At 38.6% G+C, this 21,520-nt stretch overlaps 1 protein-coding gene across 8 annotated transcripts in view; it reads right to left on the bottom strand.

Annotated features, from left to right (window-relative positions):
- The window catches only part of spir (spire type actin nucleation factor), a 120,604-nt gene that overhangs the window by 28,298 nt on the left and 70,786 nt on the right, over nucleotides 1-21,520 (bottom strand). For 5 of the 8 annotated variants that reach the window (XM_090109939.1, XM_090109914.1, XM_090109896.1 and 2 more), the window contains exons 3-4: nucleotides 8,836-8,962; nucleotides 541-692 (exon numbers count right to left, since the gene is read on the bottom strand). In XM_090109939.1, coding sequence (XP_089966065.1) covers nucleotides 541-692; nucleotides 8,836-8,962 — 279 coding nt within the window. Of the gene's footprint in view, nucleotides 1-540; nucleotides 693-1,355; nucleotides 1,519-8,835; nucleotides 8,963-9,456; nucleotides 9,478-9,595; nucleotides 9,771-21,520 lie in introns of those variants that run through there. The other 3 variants (XM_090109922.1, XM_090109924.1, XM_090109932.1) reach the window with 3 other exon arrangements.

Genomic DNA, 21,520 nt, shown 5'->3' on the forward strand with positions numbered 1-21,520 from the left:
ATAACAAAAAGTATACCATAATATTGCACCATCATAAACTTTCCTTCTAATAGAATATACAGTGTCGCATACTTTCACCCAATACGCTCCAAAGATAGCGCGCTCGTAAACTGTAGGAGTGCGCTCCGGTGCGCCTCCACGAGCCCGGGGCACAGCCCGGGGCGCCCGGACACTTCCTCTCTGCGTGTCAATATCGTTACGTGTACTCCGCGAGTTTGAACATAGTTGCTGAGGAAATTTATGTTTACAAATTATGTCGACCTAATCTCACGCCGCAGCCGTCGAATTAATATTTACAGATTATGCATAATATCGCTTCTATTAAATAAGCTTAATTAACAATTCTAACGAAAGATGGTGTTGAAAGTGGTCAGATTACTATTTGGGTCGCGCAAACATGAGCTCAGCTGTGTCATTCAACAATATGATAATTGCTAATGTTGCTTAAACAGACATGAATTACGCACACGAGAAGGTGTTTCTGGGGAAGATGGGGAATGAGAAGCGGTACAGTAAGTATTATCTGATCTGTGGCGGTACCTCGACGACGTCCTTGAGCAGGAAGGTGCGCAGGCGGCGGCGGCGGCGCGGCGCGGGCTCCGCGTCGCGCTCGATGCCCTCGTCGTCCGTGTCGGCGCGCCCGCCCTCCGACGTCTCCGAGCCCTCCGACATGCCGCACTCCTCGTCCTCCTCTGGAACACACATTACATTCCTTACTTTCGAGTGTCACTTTTTAGTTAGGTACTTTATCAATGAAAGCTGTACTTTTATTATATAAAGATAAGAATCCCAGAATTAATAAAGGCAACATAATCTATAATTATGTACTTTGTTTGGTACACTATAATATATAGTAGTAAAACATTATCCAAGAAGGTGAACTTAGTGTAGAGCAGCGAGCAGAAGGGCAATGGCTTCACTCTCTACAAATAATATCAGTCCCGCCGAATGGTATCCTAGCCAAACATACTTGTGATTGATGAATTTAATTTCGTATTATGAAAAATATATTAAGTCATAAATAGCTCTGGACTATTTAGATTGGGGGCGCTTTGGATATTAATATCCTATAAATCCTTTTGTCAAAAATTCGTTAAAAAAGTATAGGGAAAATGTTGAGACAAATGACATAATATGATTGCAGCAAAAAGTACAAGAGACAAACAGCTACTCATGACGGGGCTGGCAACTGTCAAGCCAGCTCGTGGGAGAGCACACGTAACTGTAGCCGCTTCAGGTTGCCGCCTAACGGCTCCTTCATTAGCCGCACTATCAGCCGCGAGATTAATGCTCCACCATCTGCGGTACTGTATACTGTATCTTACACTCCCATTAGACATACAGTAAGCGCAAACCGTGCATCCATCGCAGCGATTTGCGCCGCAGCGCCGCGGCCGATGCGATCTTCGAACTCTGAACAAAGACGCGAATCGGGAAACCCGACACTCGACTATTAATAACAATTTAACACATTGTTCCAAGTAGACGCCTACACTTTCACTGCTCACCTTACACAGTCCACAATAATACCGGCGAGGAAAGTACAACGTAACCCTGCCCGCTCATAGCGCGTGCGTTATGAACCTACGTAAATGATACGCGCAAAACCCGCGCTGATCCTATGACAAGTTCGTCGATCTGATCCCGAGCCCCCGCTAGGCTGCATGTAAAAGTAAGTATTGATTTTATGGAGTTTATAAAAGGAAAAGATGTACATAGTACGTTCCTAAAATGTGTCTGACATTTTAGGAACGCTAAAATGTGTCTGACATTTTAGGAACGGAACAATGTTTTAAGAAACCTATGCAATAACGAAGCTATGCCTGTCATTGACACGGTACAGTAGATTTTAAATGAATGGAAGGTATGCAGGAGCGGGTGTCGCAGCGCGCTGTCCGCCAGCACTGCGCCATGCTGCGCGCTCAGCGGCTCAGTGGAACAATGGGCCGGCGCCCACGCAGGCATTCCTGCATATGCTCATTGATCAAACTAAACATTGCGCTAAGAAATTCTTGTGTCTTTCGCATACATTCGGAGAATGCTGCCGAGTTTAAAAGTGAAAGTCAAATAATTACCAATTTAACAAAATTGAAGGGCGCTTCGGCTTCGTGACCCAAAACTGACCTTAATTGTACCCGCCAAGAATCTTACTAAGGTTATAAAGTCGAAGTATTTAATATGTGTAATAAGTAATAACTAATAATTAATATGTATTGATACTGAAAATTATTAATATTTACTATGTAAACTTTTGCGGTTGGTTTTCTTTTTACACGCTTTATATTAGCTTCACCTGTATGTTTGTAACCGACTTCTTTGGGCGCGATTTTGACCCACTTTAAAAGGCCAGATTTCGTTCAAACTTTGTAGATTTATTGAGGACCGATGACAATACACTAATTTGATAAAATTTTCTATTTTTTAGTTCGGTTTTCTATAAAAAGCGTGTTTTTTAGTTTTTTTTAACTATTATTATTTCGAATTTAAAACAAATCAACTCAACAAATCAACAATGCATGTTGTGCGAAGTATCACCAGATTTTACGGCGAACATAAAGTTCATGGATCATGCATATTGCGCGAGTGGAGTAGGGTCGTTGTTTCATCGCCGCGCCGTGAAGAATGCGAATGTAACAAGTGTTCACATGAGTTTAACGGACCGTGCGAAATGTACCGAGAAATCGTCGACATATCTGATAAGCTTTTAGCGGCGAGCGGGCGGCTGAGCTGCGTGGCCGGTGGCCACGCTGCTCATTACCGGACGGGATTTACTTGCAAATAATTATATTTTACGATATATTGTACAGTCAAATTGTGTCAGTTAAAAATAATTGATACACTTGCTGACCTTCATGCACCAACATCTTCACCAACATGCTAATAATTTCGGTCCAATGTTCCATTCTCATACTTTCTCTTTTGCTGTTAGGACCAAATATCATATATTTACATACGAAATTGAGTGCAAAAATATTTTTCGCAATCATTGAATCCTATTTGCATTCATTAATTCCAATTTGAGTGCAGTGTAAGATAATATTATTATAATATCTTTGCTTATTATTTAAGTTTTCACAGTGTAAAAATTCTATTATACAAGCTGTTTAGCTTTAAGTATATATTATGTATCTGGGATAAAAGTCAAAAAAGTAAACAAATATTATAAAAATATATTACAAGCATTTAAAAACCCAATCATTAAGTCAAAACTCAATTATTCCTAAAAAAAATACAAATCTCAATAAGGTGGCAGTCGATAGCGACAAACTGAGGGGACACACTGACCCAGTGTCAATGACCCACTCACGAAAACGAGAAAATCAGCATCGAGGCGTTGTAATTACAGGCTGATATCTGCGAGACGGGGCGGCGGCCCACATCGCCGCAGCATTGCCGCAGCATCCATCATCGGCTGTCGAGCGACACGGCATCCTCGTTCCCGCTGCCGACCGACCACTAGCTTATCGGATTCAATTGAAGATTTACTGTATTTATTTTAAATCGTATTTCTTGATTATATCGTAAAATTCAGTTACGTGCGGTGTCGACTCATGGATGGAACAGTTAGTCGAGATCCAGTTGTGCCGAGCGATTCCGCCGCTAGCGGAGCTTTTCGATGTTGGCTGATGGTTATGTGGCGACTGGCGTAAAGAGGAACCCGTATCGAGCGAGCACTTAACCTCCTTACCGGCGGATACTTTCGATTCCATTCTTGCCGAATAAACAATATCTTTGTGTATATATTTGTGTGTGCACTTGAAAAGAGCTTCTTGGTATTTAACTTATTATAGAATATACATATAATGTTTATTTGATATTGTTGTTCCAAAAGCGAACATGGTGCGATTGATATCTAGCACTTTGCAGCTAGTAATTTTATTTATGATCGATTATAAGATTTGTAACTCAGAAAAACTTTCCAAAATCAAAATGTATGTTTTCTCCGCTCGTTATAAGGCAAATTGTAAAATTTCGATAGGAATACAGTGGGCAGCGATAAAACGGTACAATTTCCGGCGCAGGCTATAATTATTATAACGCTATAAATCTGAGCCACACTCGTATCGACACGCGGAAGCTCCTCGCCGTAAACACGAAAACACGCGCTTCGACAAATTACATTTCGATGATGAATCCGAGATCAATTGAGTGAAAAAATAGTTTGCGCAAAAAACGTGAAAATATGACGGCTTCATATACTCAAATCTATACATGTGTCAACTTAACAAATATCAAGAACTTACTTTGATACAGACATACTTTGATAATTAATTACAGTACTCCAAAAGTAATAATGCGCATAGAAATCTTCGTCACTGTTCGGCAACTGTCATAATATTCCCGGAGCGTCTGAAGATGAATATAGAGTGGTTAAATGCATTTTCTTCATGCATAATTTAGTCAAATTATGTGTTTTGTGCAAAAAGAGATTAATATTGATTTGTAAGTGACGATTTTGTTTCGATAATTCCTTGTAAGTAAATAGCGAGGATAACCCCACGATTGCGAATATATATCTTTGTTGGATTCATTTACTTGGAAAATTTTATAGTACTTTTAAAGTGTCTCACTTCGGAGGGCTGTAAAACCTTAGCTATTTACTTAATGAAAAAATGTTGTTAATAAAAGTTGTTCTTCGAAAAACAATCTACAAAAATGAATTGATATAATTTCTTCGTAAACTTATAAAAAAAAGTTTTATTGAAAAATATAAACATCTCTAATTTCTGAACATTTTCGCTTATAACTTTTTTATTTATAGTTCTACGACAAAAAGTTACTGAACCTAAGTTGTAGAGAATTTAATTTGCAACAAATAATGTTAACATTGTTTTATTATCAGATAAAATATAGTTTAAGAGGTATATCGTTAAAACCATTTCAACCGCTATTTTCAAGATGGCGGCCGTGGGACATTATTAGGATGTGCATTATTAATTTTGGAGTACTGTACATATTATTTGGTGAATATCAAATTAATAAATAGATGTGATAATTTCTATAAAAAACAACGTATTGTTATTTTGAAAGAAGTTTTTGTTTAAATTTTAAAATCAAGTCGCAAGTCACAACATATATTTTTGTACTGTTAGTCAAAGATGAATAAATAAATAAATAAATAAATAAATAAATAAATAAATATGTACATATATACAAATCTAATCAAAGATAAGGCATACGAGCACAGACATATATATGTCTGTGCATACGAGCGATAAGTGTTGATTTGTGTGTGATGTGTTCACAACTGTGGTTCACAACATAATTATAACAGGTAAAATGATATTATGTCAACAATGATTTCGATAATAATTGTAATCATCAAATTTACTCGTCACGGTCACGGAGGCTTTTGCAAAGAGTTCAGAACGCCTGTGCCAGATTCTGCTTTAATATTCCTGCCAGGTCCCACATAACACCTTTTCTTAACTCTTCAAAGATGCTTAACATGAGGAATAGACACAAGCTCTTCATGGCATGCTTCCTGTTTGATCTTGTGAAAACTAAACGCCCTTTGTATCTATTTGAGAAGCTTGTCTGGCGTAAGGACACAAGTCGGAATCCTTTAAGATCTAATGTTGATGTACTCTCAGTACCGAAGCATCATAGCATGGCTTTTCGTGGTTGCTTTAAATACTGTGCCACAAAATGCTGGAATAATATACCGCCGCCTCTGCGTCAACTTCGATCCAAAATCACTTTTAAACAAAAGTTAAAGCATCTACTTCTGGCAGAACAGTAGTTACTGCATAGTATTTAAAGCACCAATCAACCAATCAACACCGCATCTCTTATCATTTAAATTCATATTCATATTTATTTATTTATTAATATCTATTATTTGTATTAGTTATCTATTTATTATTTATCTCATTTCCATAATATTCGGGTACCACCAGAAGGACAGTACCCGGATCTTTGGAAGGCTGACGTGGGGACACGGATCCAACACGCAGAGGCCCTTTCGAGAATTTTCAATCAATTCAAGAATCAGCCGCAGCCTGCCCATGACTGCACTATAGAGATACAGGCCTAGGCAGTCCGCGGCCGATGTAGGACTATTGCAGGGTATAGAAATTTAATAATTGGGCTATGGATTGGGATGCTAAATGGACTGGTAATGGGGACTATGGGAAACTATGGCACCTGCCTTTCTACTAAAATAAAGTAAAAATATGTTGGCAGGTGGTGACTCGCCCTCTCACTGTATGGGCCCCCGAAATAAGTCGCTGCAAAAGTGCGACAAGGGGGCAACATATTGTGAGCAGCTAAGGGTGGAGAGGCGTCCCTGGACTTTAAACTACGATCACGTGCTCCCTGAGGGTCCAGCATCACGTGCCCACTCGCCACTTACGCTTCGCATCCACCCTTCGAGCTAAAAGCTCTCGCGACTCCACTCTGGCCGGCCGGTAAAGGCAAGCCAGAGGTGGGGGTCCTGTCCTCGTCAGGCTTCACTCCGACCGGCCGGTGAAGGCGAGCCGGAGATGAAGACAGGGGCCTCCCCCGGGAGCACTCAGTTCCCGCGGGGTCGCTACTCCCCGACACCACGCCACAAGGTGTCCTGCGGGTTGACTGATTGCACGGGTGGAATATCTATTGTCACGTAAACAATAGATATTCCAACCGTGGGCGATGGGGTCGTCACATCCCTACGCCCTTATTATTTATATTATTATTTTTCTGTAGCAAATCAGTGGAAAGTCGAAAGCACACCCTCCATTCGGTCTTGACAGAATACCAGCGCTGTAGTCGCAGCTTGCTGCGATTATGGCAGAAAGCTGAGTCAAGACCCTTTTTTGGAAATGCAGTGCACACACAGTACCAGATTCTCAACAAACATGGCGTCTAATTTATGTCTAATTTTATTATGTATCGTACTTTCTTTTTTCTTCTATTTTGTGTTTTCTTCTTGTGTGTGTACCTTTATCTAGAAATAAATGTCTTTTCTTTCTTTCTTTCTTTCTTACTTTCACACGAGTACCTAGTACCTACATATTATTTATTTATTTATTTACAAAGGATATTACTAACATAGCGTAAATAAAGAATTATGAATTATTCTCGGAACAATTGTTAACACTAATTATATAATATATAGGTACATACAAAGAAAATACGATTATTTGCTAATATTTTAATTATAGACGAACACCACATACAATTTTAAAATATAAAAAAATATGAGTTTGAAATCAACTAAGACACTCTTAGTTATTTGTTAAGATAATGAAATCCTAAGAATGAACGCATTGATAAGAAAGAGAATAGCCGGAAACGTGAGGTTGTGCTGTTCGGCCGCGGCGGGGCAGCTGGGAGCTGGCGGACTGGCGGCGGCTCCCACGGCCGGCTGCCGGAACATCGCGCACCGATCTTAATGAAGATTTACGATTCACACTACTTTGCGTGCATTTCTCATGCACTCGCTTCAACGCCACTCTGCAACTTAATAATAATTAAAACAGTTAAGTGCTATCAAAGTACCATCTTTAAAGAAGAACGCGAGGCAAATTAATAATCAATATTTACAGGAACAGGTTCAGAATAATATACGGTGTACACAGTACAACGTATGCCACCGACGAAGCTCACCGATAACAATGTTTGCGGCGTGATTTAATTAACCACAAGTGATGCGTACGCGCAACACGACACAGGCGTTCATACAATTAACCCCGACCTAGATCCAGAGCCTCCAGACAATGGCACCGTTGGACAACTTGTATCAATTGTATTAAAAAATCGTTCTCACGGACATATGCTACAAACTGAGGAGAAAATTAATATACGCAGCGAACATTGCGGAACAAAATGACTATAACCGGCTCCGTGTGAAACTCAATAGCGGGTCTTCTTTATCAATGCGAACTGCGATGGCGAGAATACTGTCGATCTACAAAAAGCGCCAACTCTTCGTCACGTCCACATCAGGAGACCGGCGGCCAGCAGGGCGCGGGCGCGGCTAACGGGCCGGCGCGGCGCAAAGGTCACGCCTGCACTAAACGGGTTTGTATGCACGTCAGCTCATCAGAATCGCAGCACGACAGAAATACGCCGAGATTACAGTGATCGCAATCGCGGTTCCCATGGAACTCGCGGAGACTTTCCTTTTGAACACTACGCGTTCTATAAAAACACGACCATAAATAACGATCATCGTTAGACGCCGCTTTCGAATATTTATTCTAAACAGACATAGCTTATTGGCAAATTTGCAACAGAAAACTAGTCGTTAATTTAATGGTCGACGAACGATACATAGCAGATACATATAGACTGATTCGTTCGCCCCCGTGATTTACCATGGGGGCGAACGAATCGAATCAGTCGAGGCTACGGGTAGGTACGGTCTTCGATACAACTTACGAATACAATCGTAAACAAATTTAATTAAAATATACACCGTAACAGCGATTTAAATTACTAACTTTAATTAAGAATATCTTTTGGGTTAATGTAGGTAAATGGTTTACTTTTATATGAAATATATGAAGCTGATCAGGGAATGTTGACGCACAGGCACGGCGTGACAGATCCGCGTTTTGCCGGGGCCGGGTAAGCTCTCGGCGCCGTGCCGAGATCGCAACGAGAGAAAGGTCAATAAGGGGAAAGTTCAGCGGTGAAACTGATTGTGTTTATTTGTAAGGTGCTTTAACAGACTCAATTATTGTGAGTGCAAAGAAACGCTCGCGTGACCGTTCGTTTACTTTTTATATTCGATGAGCACGATAAGAAATTTATTTTGGTACCTCGAATCTCTAAATCTAATAGAGGGCTATATTTTTCAAAGTCAAACGAATAAACAAGATAATAATATTACATTTACATGGGACTCACCCGCAATGTTCCCGTTGGTCATGTCGGTGATGAGCGCCTCCAGGTCGGGCGACACGAGGCGCTCCTCGTCCTCGCCGTGCGTGTAGTCCAGTGCATGGTACACCACTATCGCCAGGTTCACCACCAGCTGCAACAACACTGCTCTTTAGAGTACGTTACATATATCTTATACATTGCATGACTGGCATTTGCTAACAAAATATGTTTTTAAAAGTACGAGTTTAAAATAAAATTAAAGTATATCGCTTTATTGACACAATGACTTGCACTGAAATGATAGCTAACAATAATAATATTCCGTAGTAGGCACAAGTGGCGGCACACCCGCATCCTTTGTTTGACAACGATAGGCGCGGGCGCACACATCACTGCATTCATTCATAACGTACAATTTGATTATTTGATATAACTGCTATATAACGATCTGCTATACTATAACGATGCGACTTAAAACAAATTGCAATCTGCAATTTCTATACACTGAACTTGTTCTACAATGACACCAAAGATACAACCTGCTACGTCATAAATGTAGTAGAACCTTTAAAAAACTCGTTGAAGGATGTACCGTTCATATTACAAACATAAAGTAGTTGGTTTTTTAAACAATAGAGCTATTACTCGTTATTGTTTTCATTGGATGAAGGTTAAATCAATGAATAGCATTAATCCTCTCATCTGGCAGATTACAGATATCGCGCAGTGTATCCTGCATGACTATCGCGGCCGTCGTGCGCCGTTGCCCAACCGCAAGCACTACCTGCCAAAGCGCGGCACTTCTGTGTACATCCAAGGCACCAACCAAACTCTTAGCTGATGATTGTCGCTCACTGATGCCGCCGGGAGCGCGGACGGCCGCTCCCGGCGACTTGCGGGTGGCGCAATGCTACACTCCACTGGGCCGCAGTTAGGCAACAGATTACACCCGTTGTTATATGCCCCACCTGTTAGCCTATATATACGGCAATGAGTAAGTATAATAACTAATAATACGTTTATTACGACATTTACGATCTTATTTTACGGTCAAATTTTATTGCAGATATAAATTCGAACCAATATTTTTTATAAACCAATAGTCCTTAACTCCTTATGGAAGTAAAAGCATAAATTTAATTTTGCATGTTTAATATGTAACAAGTAACACTCTTCACTTTCGAAACACAGCGGCCTCTAGATTATATTCATTTCAATTGTCCAAAAACAACAAGGGAGTAGGCAGCGTCGGTAAACGGTTGTATTTCAACCTGCCAATGCGCAGACGAGAGGCGTCAGTTATCAGCCTATTGTATGCAAATCGTCCTGCACTCGTGCAGGGTTGCGTCGCGTTGCGTCAGCTCAAGCGAGTGACGTTGGCGCCTGGCGGAGAGACTGGCAGCGGCCAGCGCGCGCACAATGGGTCGTGCGATCGCTCGGGAAGTCTGCCATTAGCGATCGTTTTCCACTGGAAGTATCTGAGGAAGTCCCTTACGAGCGAGTTCTTTGATCGATCTCAATTCTCAGCGCTAACTGTAGCTTCGTTAAATCACTTTATTAAGATCGCTTACTTGCTGTTCTTTTATTGTCACATATCCTCTGTTTATATTATTTATCCTGACGTGACCTTTAATATAGTCTATGTATTGAACTATCTATAATGTACATGTTATATTCTGGACATTCCCCAAATATAAATTCCCAACTAATGGTGAGCAATGAACAAGAAGCTCGGGCGCGGGCCAGCTCACTCGGGCTCCATTAATGTAATTGATGTCCACTTAGCTTCCTAATTTATTTCTTGCAGGCCGCACACCGCTAATGTCACAAAAACCACTTGTTAGGAGACGTTTAATCTGCCTCGGTGTCGGCTATCAATGTTACTTGTCGATTATTATTTACTGTTATAGTAATCAATAATATTATATAACATGGAAGAGAAAATTTAAATTATATTTTATAAAACAATTAAGGTTTTGTAATCTCTAGCCTGTGTCATATATGTATATTCAAATATAGCTTTAATTGCAAAACTTTCTGAATTGCTTGAAAATGAAAACAAATTACATAACAGTAGATTTTGTTTCAAAATACATAATTCACATTCTCTTAATTAAAGTTCATGGCAAAATTCAAAAAGACTTTTGGAGAGAACAGTGTATTACCAGGGATTACCAAACGTGCCGAAGGCAGGGTTCACTGTTCCAGCGAGCGATCAAGCTTTGTCACGAAACGGCTCAATCACAAATCTGCGTAACGAAGTGTTTCCCAAGGCAAGGAGCCTGCGGTCTGCAGTGGGCGGTGGACCACGATCGCTTAATGTTTGGTTTCGGTCACTACTTCTAACATACTTAATTGATATTATTGTTTGTTCATCCTATTGTCCGAGTTCTTCGCCAAATTGATTTCGTAATTGAGCATTTGTTATTGCAATACTGTAGGTACCGTAAGGATTCAATGCGATTAGGTTTTCTAAAATTGATTTTAAGAGTACAAGTTCACTTATTTATCCACTTCGAGAATACGAGTCGGATATTTATATTGTTATTTTCACCAGTAAGCTAATTTTCTCAATTTGATTTTATGTCTGCCTAATGATAATAATTTTATGTCTGACCTCCCTATCGCATTGGGTAAACTGTAATGGTAGGAATGGTTTTATATAAATAAATAAATAAATTTTCAAGTGGAACTGAATGCATACAATATATTTGAAAGAGTTATTTATGAGGATTCCATAGCAGAAAAAACACAGCAGTGGGTATGGTACTATGGCAATGTAGAACAATGCAGCTAATAAGGTCGCGGCGGGCGCCTTAATCGTAGAATATAATATTATACTCTAACGCCTGAATGGAGTCCCGATGACCGCGATAACCCGCACCCTCGACCCACAGTGAAAGTGCTGTGCGCACACGGCGCCATGCGAAACCAAACAAATTGATAGATCCTTTGCATAGGGTACAAAGATATACAACATGTTGAAAATCTTTTAAAATTGCGTATGAGAGAGTTGACTGAAATTAAATCACATGAAAGTTAAAGCTTGTAAAGTAAGTTTAAACTGGACATTGACGTAATTTGATGTAATAATTGAGGGAGGGGGGAAGTCAAACAAACGAAGCCACGGAATGAAGTTTTTGTGATATGTTTTGGTATCTACGTCCAGAGTGTTATTGAATTAGATATCTTTGTGAAGTGAGGAGCAAAAAGTTAAATTAACAGAGCTAAATAAAGAGATCGGAGTGGTGAACAAACCGAGCGCAAAGTGTCAGAAGGTTGTTGACATTGAACTGTTACGTGACGACGGACAAACTGACACAAAAACACACTGTTGTCAATAAGCTGCACGTCCGCACTCCGCAGTCCGCACTACCGGCGACGTTACATCATGCCACTCATGGGAGAACTTTTATGTCTATGTTAACAACGACACTAAGAATGATTTAAATAGAATGACAAAAAAATTACATAACACTCGGTGTTGTACGAATTATTATTTATTATTGCTGCAAGTAAATGTAACAAAGGTACTACGACCACATGCTACGAGCAGTCTACAACATTTTCGTAGACCTAAAGCGTCCCTGCTATTTCAATAATAATTTGAAATTATGTAAGTTAGGTTTAAAGACTTTATTACTCATAAAAACAATAGTTCACTTAAAATGAGTTACATGCTATCTTATATATAAATTAAATTTATCTCTAGTTTAAGGTAATACTCATACATTACAAATTTTACATATTTTTATACTTTATACAAAACAAGTTTAGGTTGTATTCTACTTTTCTATTCTAAATTACAGTGAATATGATTTTTAAGTAATTTTTTGAATACATTAAGACTCTTACAATTTTTTAATTTTTTTGGTAGTCTATTGAACATCTGTGCTCCTTCAAAGAGTATAGTTTTTTTCCCATAGTTAGTTCGAGTCGAGATAGGTTGCAAATCATTTTGATTTCTCAAGTTATATTTTGTTGATTTTTTATCTATTTGTAAATTTGATTTTGTTGTATTTGTTGTTATTTTCTTGATAAGGATACATGTGGAATATGCGTAAATTTGTGAGAGTGAAAATAATTTTGTTTTTGAGTATAGTGTTTTTGTGGAAGTAAGGTAATGATAGTTAAAAAGAGTTTTTATAATTTTGTTCTGAGTTCTTTGTAGTGAAATTAAATTTGTTTTGGCGGCTGATCCCCATATCTCAATTAAATAATCTAGATGAGGCTTTACTAAAGAATTATAGATCATTAAACGTTCTTTTTTTGGAATACACTGTGTTACTCTATGGAGTGATCTTAGTAGTGATGTTAGTTTACTTTTGATATGGTTAATATGTACCGTCCAAGTGAGTTTATCATCTAACCACAGCCCTAGGTATTTTTCACAGTTTGAGTATTGGATGATTTCCTTATCTATAGTAAGAATTGGGGTAGTGTTTGGCAGGGGTTTATTCTTTGCAGCAAATATCATGAATGAAGTTTTTTTAGTGTTGATTGTGAGAAGATTGTATTTAAGCCATGTAGAAAGTAAGTCTAAATCTTGTTGAGCTAACGATGTAATGTTATTTAGGGATTTATCGAAGTAGAAGAGACACGTGTCGTCTGCATATAGTGTCAAGTATCCTTTAAGGCCAATTTTATCGATGTCATTTATGTAAATCAAAAAAAGTAAGGGGCTCAAAATCGAGCCTTGAGGACAGCCATATGTTAAGTTTTGAACTGAGCTTGTGTACTTATCAATTTTGACGACTTGTCTTCTGTTATCTAAAAATGATGTGAACATTTTGTGGGCATTTCCAGTCACCCCTAGGTTTTCTAACTTTTTAAGGAGCTTTTCGTGGCTGACGGTGTCGAAAGCTTTTTTTAAGTCAATGAAAATGCCTAATCCGAAATTCTTTTGGTCTATTTGAGTTTTAATTTTTGTTATTAAATCTACGGTGGCAGTAAGAGTACTAGATTTTGGACGAAAGCCGTACTGTTGATCGATTAATATATTTTTTTCAGTTAAGTATTGATAGAGTCGATTATGCAGTATTTTTTCAAATATTTTTGAAATAACGGGTAGAACTGACACCGGCCTGTAGTTACTTGGGTCAGTTCTACTTCCAGATTTGAAAATTGGACTGACTCTAGCCACTTTTAGAGAATCTGGAAATACACCAAAGGTCAAACATTTATTAATACAATGAGTTAAGCGATCAGCAATAGAGCTTTTTAAGCATTTGATGGCTTTTGTGCTTATACCGTCCAGTCCAGTGCTAGTGTTATTATTTAAGCTATCGATTATTTTTATTATCTCAAGTGTTGTGCATGGTTTTAGTACTTCTAGTTTGTCTTCACGTGAAAGTTGTGTACAATAAAGTGTAGTGTCAGTATTCGTATGGTATCTGCTTGGTATTTTGTTTGCTAATTCTGTGCCTATTGCGGAAAAATAAGAATTAAATAACTCACATATAGAATTGCCATCCGTTATTAAATTGGAACCCGATAACAGCTTTGGAGGAGCACTCGATTCTTTAATTTTATTTAAAGCTAAGTTGTTTATTAATTCCCACATTTTCTTCGGTTGATTGGAGTTCTTTTGAAATAAATTTAGATAATAGGTCTCTTTTTTCGTCTTTATAAGGTCCTTAGTTTTTTCACGTTGCTTTAAAAAAATTTCATTTAAGTTATAATCAGTTGGTTGAGATTTAGTTTGTTGCCATAATTGATTCCGTAAATTAATTGATTCTATTATTTCGCGGCTAATCCAATCTTTTTGTGGTAAATTCAAAATTTTTGTTTTGTCTATTTTGTTATTTTTTATTTGTTCTTTTATAAAATTCTCGAGGTAGCAATAGTCATTGTCTTCATTACAATAGGTCGCTAATGACGCACTCTTGCATAAATTTTCATAGTCGAGGGCCTTATATTGTATCTTCTTGGGTTTGGGTGGCGTTAGGGATCCTATTTCGATGTAGATTTGTTTATGATCTGATAAACTCGATTCTATTATGGATATGTTAAATGAGTGATTGTTTATGTTTGTACATATATGGTCCAGAATGGTTTTAGAAGTGCTGGTTTCTCTCGTGCAATATAATTTGTTAATTTTATTTAAAATCTCGTATCCATTTTCTTTGATTTCGTGTAAATATTTTGTGGAACTTGTGTCTGTGGTAAGCAAATCTATATTAAAATCCCCGAGTACTATTGCTCTTTTTCTGCTCTCGAGTTGTGAAGAATATATCTCCAAAAAATTATTTATATTTGTATCTCCAGGTTTGTATATAGCTCCAATGTTTAGTGATAGTTTTTGTAAATATATCCATAGATAGTGATTCCCGTCTTTGTATAAATCTTCCGTTATTTCAAATTTTATGTTGTTGTGAATATATATTGAAACACCCCCTCCTCTACAATTGGGTCTATAGTTATAAATATGCGTATAGTTTGGTAGTTCATACAGTTTAGCATCGGTTTCCGACGTAATCCAGGTCTCGGTGAAAATAAGTAAATGTGTGGTCATTGCTATTGATTTTATTATGCATTTTATTTCATCAAATTTTCCAGCTTTTCGAATACTACGTAAATTTGCATAAAATAATCTTAGTGAGGAGGAGTGTAGCGGAATATCTTCGTATTTATTTATTAATTGGTGATTTATTTTATCGGTATGGTTTTCGTTTTGTAATGAATTTATGTTTAGTTTTTTTGGTTGATTTTGTTAACGACAATTGTAGGTTTACCTTTAATATATTTTATGGTAAGTTCACGTGCAAACTCCCAGTAATCACGGGTCTTTTAACGATGCAGATGTAAGTATCTATAGTCATGGACCATGGTTGTTACATATTGTAAAGTTTTCATTTTGCGGGTTCAACAAATCATCTAGTTGATGAATATAATTGTGTAGTGATTTCCAGCGCGGGCAGTCGCGGCCAATTCGTCGTAATTGCGTTAGCGCGGACATCTGCCGGCCGCCGCTAACGAGGCGCGGCTCGCGCTGTCACAGCGCATGAAGCTGGTGTTGCGCAACCCGACTCGCACACACGCGCACACGCACACACACGCGGGTTCGGCACATCCACGGCTTGTATCACCACGTCATTATGGTCTAACTGCATTCAAATAGACCAACTGCAATCGATTGAACTAAATCTAAATTGGATCACATATTATTTACCTACATAAGTACTATTATTTTTCTTGCACTCTGATTTAAATGAAACTTAATGTTCATGATGGATGGGACAGACAGAAGACATTTCTATTTTCTACCTTACATAAAATTTCCTTATAAAACAGAATATTGTCGTTTTACAAATCGAGTATGTATTCGCTAAACATAATGGGCATGTTTATATATATTACGTCGCCTATCTATACAATAATATTTTAATACTGTGACCATAAACGTAAACATTGAACACGGGGGTCGGGGAAGTGAATAGCGCAGTGGTGATCTGTCAACAATAGAAAGCGTAATATAAAACAAACTGGCAACTGCATTGCTACGTGATAGTGACGCGGAGGCAACGCAGAGTGACGGCTCCGGCGGCGCCCCAGCTGCAGTTGATATACTTGATTGTGTGCTATCTGTGGTCTGTAATGAATACGGGACAGCTATAGGCCCTTACGTAACTGACGCGCGATCACTTCGCGGAAATTGGCCTGCCTGAAATGCAACTAGTGTATGTCTAGATAAGTCGTAAATTAATTCGCCGTCCACGCGCGCCGTTCTGAATTTTTAACAATGACATAATTATGACATAACGTATGGTCTGCTATTTGTTCTAATTATGTATTGAAACATAATATACAAGTACTTAAAAATTTAAATACAAAAAATATTCTGTGACTATAGAACGAGGTCATTTACGCTACCTATGTAATTATTTTCATACCTTTCTTTTTGTGACAAACAATACTTTAAAATAATTGCTCCTGTTCTCAATGTCTATCACAATAAAAACCTCTTGGTGCTCGGGCTGCAGACTTCTTTATTATAAAAGATATGAAATTTCTAATAAGTAATAACAATGAGCGATAACTTTGGAATTCTGTAAATAACGCAGCAAAGGGCCGTTTGACTAGAATGCGGCGCACCGTGGGGCGCGAGGAAGAGCTCGGCGCGATTCCCACGGGCCGCGGGTTCCGTTCGCGGTTGTGCAACATCACAATGCAAAGCGAAAGCCAACCGGAATTTAATTATATGTACCCACTAATTCATTGCGATTAAGTTTCATTGAATCGTAAAAGCTGGAGATGTAACAATACAGCTGTTATCGTAAACATACATCTCGCATTATGGGGGTTTCACTCGAGGAAGGCGTCGGACGAAAAAGATAATCATTTATTAATACTCAAGTTGAATCACTTTTGAATGAACATTGAACACCTACAATTTGTTATAACTTATAATTCAACTAATTATTATTTTGAATACTTTTACTAACTACAGTACAATTTTTTAAGAATTTATATATCAATAATAGAGAGTACAATCATACAACTTTAGCTTAGTTGAATAATTGTTTTGCAAAAGTTAAACAATGGACTATTGTTAATTATTTAAAATAATAATTTAAAAAATATATTCATGAGTTTTCAATCTATAGTGGTTTAAAGTAACTCAAAAATGGAGCATTTTCGTAAATTTTCTAAAAAATCTTAGAGAAAGTGTAAGAAATGTTATAGTATGCTATATATTCGTGATCTACTCAATAAGCTCTTTCATTTGATACCCCACACGGCATGTTTTGGAAATTTTTATTTTTTTCTTTGTATGCCATATTTAATTACCGTTGTGGGGAGAGGGGGACCACAAAACCGGTTGGCAACATCTGTCTATAGGATGTCTGGGATCTATACAATATATATCAGAAGTCAGATTTAGGTCCGCTATTTTTGCAAACGAACATCTCCTTGGAGCCTGCTCTATATCGCCCTGTTGGCAACAAGAGTCAATTAACGACGCGGTAGGTGCTATAGTTTCAACCGCTCGTTTTTGAAGAATACCTGATTAATTGAGATATTATAGGAATTGTGTGCATGTATTAATATTCGATAAAATTAGTAATTAGTAATTACATACTATACATAGTGAAGATTCTGGAAATATACTAACACATATGAATACATACATTTACATAATTTGAACTTAATTGATATAAGTGCAAATAAGGCCGGCAACAGGTCGGCGGCGCGTGGGGGCTGATGGCGGGCGCCGCCCACGGCACGCAAGCGGAGCACTCACTGAATATCGACACTAACATTTGAGGATAGAAAGCGACAGTACACTTTCGGTATTATAAAATCGGCGATCAAGTTTATGGTCGGCTCTCTCGTCATCTGACTCACGGGTCACCTGTCCGCACCCCTCACGGCCGGTGCCAGAGCCTTGCGTCTACATATATCGCCCATAAACTATATATTTTAGAATACATTAAAAATTAAAATTGTTTTTAGATCCATTTTTGAATTGGTGACACGAATACTTTGAATACATTAATTTAATTTACATTCGGCATATTGATCGAATAAAAATAATATATCGATAACACTAAGTGACGTCATTTACAGCTGTCACTTGTGAATGAACGATCGGGTTTTACGGATTGTTTATCGACGAATATCTCTCAATTTCGATATCAATAAAATATCCTCTACCTGTCATCTCCTTCGAGATTAATACCCAAAACAAACGAATCCGAAGAATGATTCGTCGCAAAAAGTACCAAATAATTAACACAAGAGATGATCGACAAACTGGTCACCTTTCTCCGATCAATAAACGAAAGTAAAAGTTGTAATTAGAAGTAAAAAAGGTAAAGTTGAAGAAATGCACGACAATACCAACATGGGCAACGACCCAGCGCACATTATCTCACACAAGAAAGCATCGCAACTCGTAATGTTACGGAATGCTTTCATTGCTGTTTGCTGATAATGGCGCGATCCCATTAGCCGCCGCCGCCGCTCGCCGCCCGCCCGCGCCGCGCGACTCTCGGCCTTGCAGCGCCCGCGACTAGAGCCAGCCGCGCACCGACCTATGAGGTGTCGGGGGATAATTAAAACTTTCAATTCTTTAACAATCGCTTTGCGAAGAGATCGCCGTGTCAACACTCAATGGGTGATGAGATGTAACAAATTAAATAAACGCAAGCGACTGCCAATTTCTCCGAAAAGAAATTATATAATTATTGTGTCCCCTAGTATGTGTGTAGATATACTGTATAGTCTCCTTTCTTACAATTATAAAATTAAAGCTCAACTGAATTTCTGGCACCTTTAAAATAGGTAAGTAAATATCTACTACCTACTTTAATTTACAGTAGGTACACTTAACCCCTGTGCATGTTTTTCTCACGAGCCACCATCGCATGAGTTTTAAAATAAACATAATCAATGTAATAAATATTCTACTCGCACTTTGCGCAAACTTACAAAATGTGATTATTCTAGGAGTGGGTGACGTAAGGCCAGTAATCGCGATCAGACCTGTTCCATCACAATGGCGCGTCGGGGAATCGACGTCGAAACGAAAGTAAACACAAGGAAGGAGAAATTGCGAGCCATTCAAACACACGTAGAGAGAGTGCTTTTATATTTTTTATCGATCCTCTAAATATATGGCCAATGACAACAACATCCGCTCGGAGCCGCTCCGGTGTGAACTGCCATTACGTCTTCGTGTATAACTTAATTTCAACGTATTAATTGGAAAACTTGTAGGTTGTAATTCATTAATATAGATTTTATTCACATTATCATATTATAATTCCTTTACGTGGATCACCTTTTGATTTGCGAAGAAAAAGTGGCACCTAACTGAAGAGCTGATCACCGATAGTGTCATGTGACATAATACAGCATGTATTATAGTTTACAGTAGCAACTTTGTGTCGATCAGCCGACTGGCGCGGCCGACGCGAGATCGCCTTTACAAAGCGCCGCGTGCTGTCAGCCAAACCGACGCGACGCCTCTTATGTGATGCAAGTTGTAGCAATGAAATTATGTATGATTGTGTGCATTGTGTGTATTCACACATATCATATCCAATCTATATAATAAAAAGGCCCTGGTCCTTTTTTAAAGAAAACTATTGAATAATAGTTGCCTCAGCAAACGTTGCTCTACAGTCTACTCTATTGTACCATTTTCTTGTGATTTTAACAAAAACGTTAAGTCGTCCATGAGGTTTACGCTCAGCAACACATTTGGCGATTAATTTTTATAATCTAAACAAAGCTGAAGAGTTTGTTTGTTTGAACGCGCTAATCTCAGGAACTACTGGTCCGATTTGAAAAATTCTTTCGGAGTTAGATAGCCCATTTATCGAAGAAGGCTATAGGCTATATTATATCATCATTTGTTTGTTTGTTTGAACGCGCTTATCTCAGGAACTACTGGTCCGATTTGATAAATTCTTTCGGTGTTAGATAGCCCATTTATCGAGGAAGGCTATATATCATCACGCTAAGATCAACTGGAGCGGAGCAATGCGGATGAAACCGCGGAGCACAGCTAGTTTAGAATATTTGTATAAAATGTATCGTGGAGACAATGTTATAAATAACTAAATTGATTTCATTTTCGATATATGTAACTTAGCACGTCACAATACGGGCGGTGCGGACTTACGGAGTACCTACGGAGCCACGCGGCCGCTACGTAATAGTGAGTAATCAAAATGTACACGCGTGCTACGGGCTGTTATAACTCTTATGTATTATACATTAAACTATTTTCTCTCACTCAGCTAATCAACAGGCTATATTACGGTTTAACTCGTTTTACGAGTAACATAATTTCGTTCATATTTGCAATGTTTTATCGCATCAGTTCATTAAAAAGAAACAAGATATGTATCACAGTATCAGGTATCTCATCTTGAACTATAGTAATGCGTGATGTCTCTCGAATTCAAATTTCGCTTGTCAGCAGTCGATGTAACACATAGATGGGTACGAATGTGCACAGTACACACTGATGTTGGCACACGAAAGTATTTTCTCTCACCGCCCGCCGGCCGCCGCCCGCTGGCAGGCAGGTACACGGGCTGGGCTCGCCGTTTCTCGCGTATTGTTTCTGCAATGATGTGATCTTCACCACCGAAATATTAAAACATTGCATTCCAAATTTATTAACCCAAATAGCGACGACGCGACGGTCGGAACTCGGAAGGCACACGACTCGCCGGCCGAAATTGACGAACGAGCAGCTTAATGGACGGAAATAAGACCATCATGATCTCGAATTTACTAGCAAAAAACTTAATAATCAAGGGGAGAGAAAGTATTTTAGGCGAACGCGGTGGGAAACCTATGAACGATCGCGTTTTCGCACACAATACGAGATGCTCTACAATTAAAATTTATAATTTATTTAATATCTACTAATTTAAAAAAACACACACGTCAGGGGAACAAATACTTGTATGATTTGCACGTGTATCACGTTCAGCAATAATTAAATGTTCCCCTATTAAAAGCTATATGAAAGTTAAGCTAGTGGGGATTACTGTATGTATATGATGTAATTTTAGTAATTCTGTGGCACAACACACATCCTTGTGCCGGTAAGCAGCGGGAGCAGGGGCTGGCACCTCGCAGGAAGCGGCCAAGGGCTGCGCGCTCGACCGGCACCGCTCTCTGTGAAACAGAGCCGCTCGCCACATGTTGCCATCATGCTCATTTATTACAGATCTCAATTTGAGTT

This window comes from Colias eurytheme, chromosome 2 (assembly GCF_061535395.1).
Source record: "Colias eurytheme isolate Ceu_HAF_F1 chromosome 2, ilColEury1 Martin Lab GWU primary, whole genome shotgun sequence".
In the NCBI taxonomy this organism is placed as follows: domain Eukaryota; kingdom Metazoa; phylum Arthropoda; class Insecta; order Lepidoptera; family Pieridae; genus Colias; species Colias eurytheme.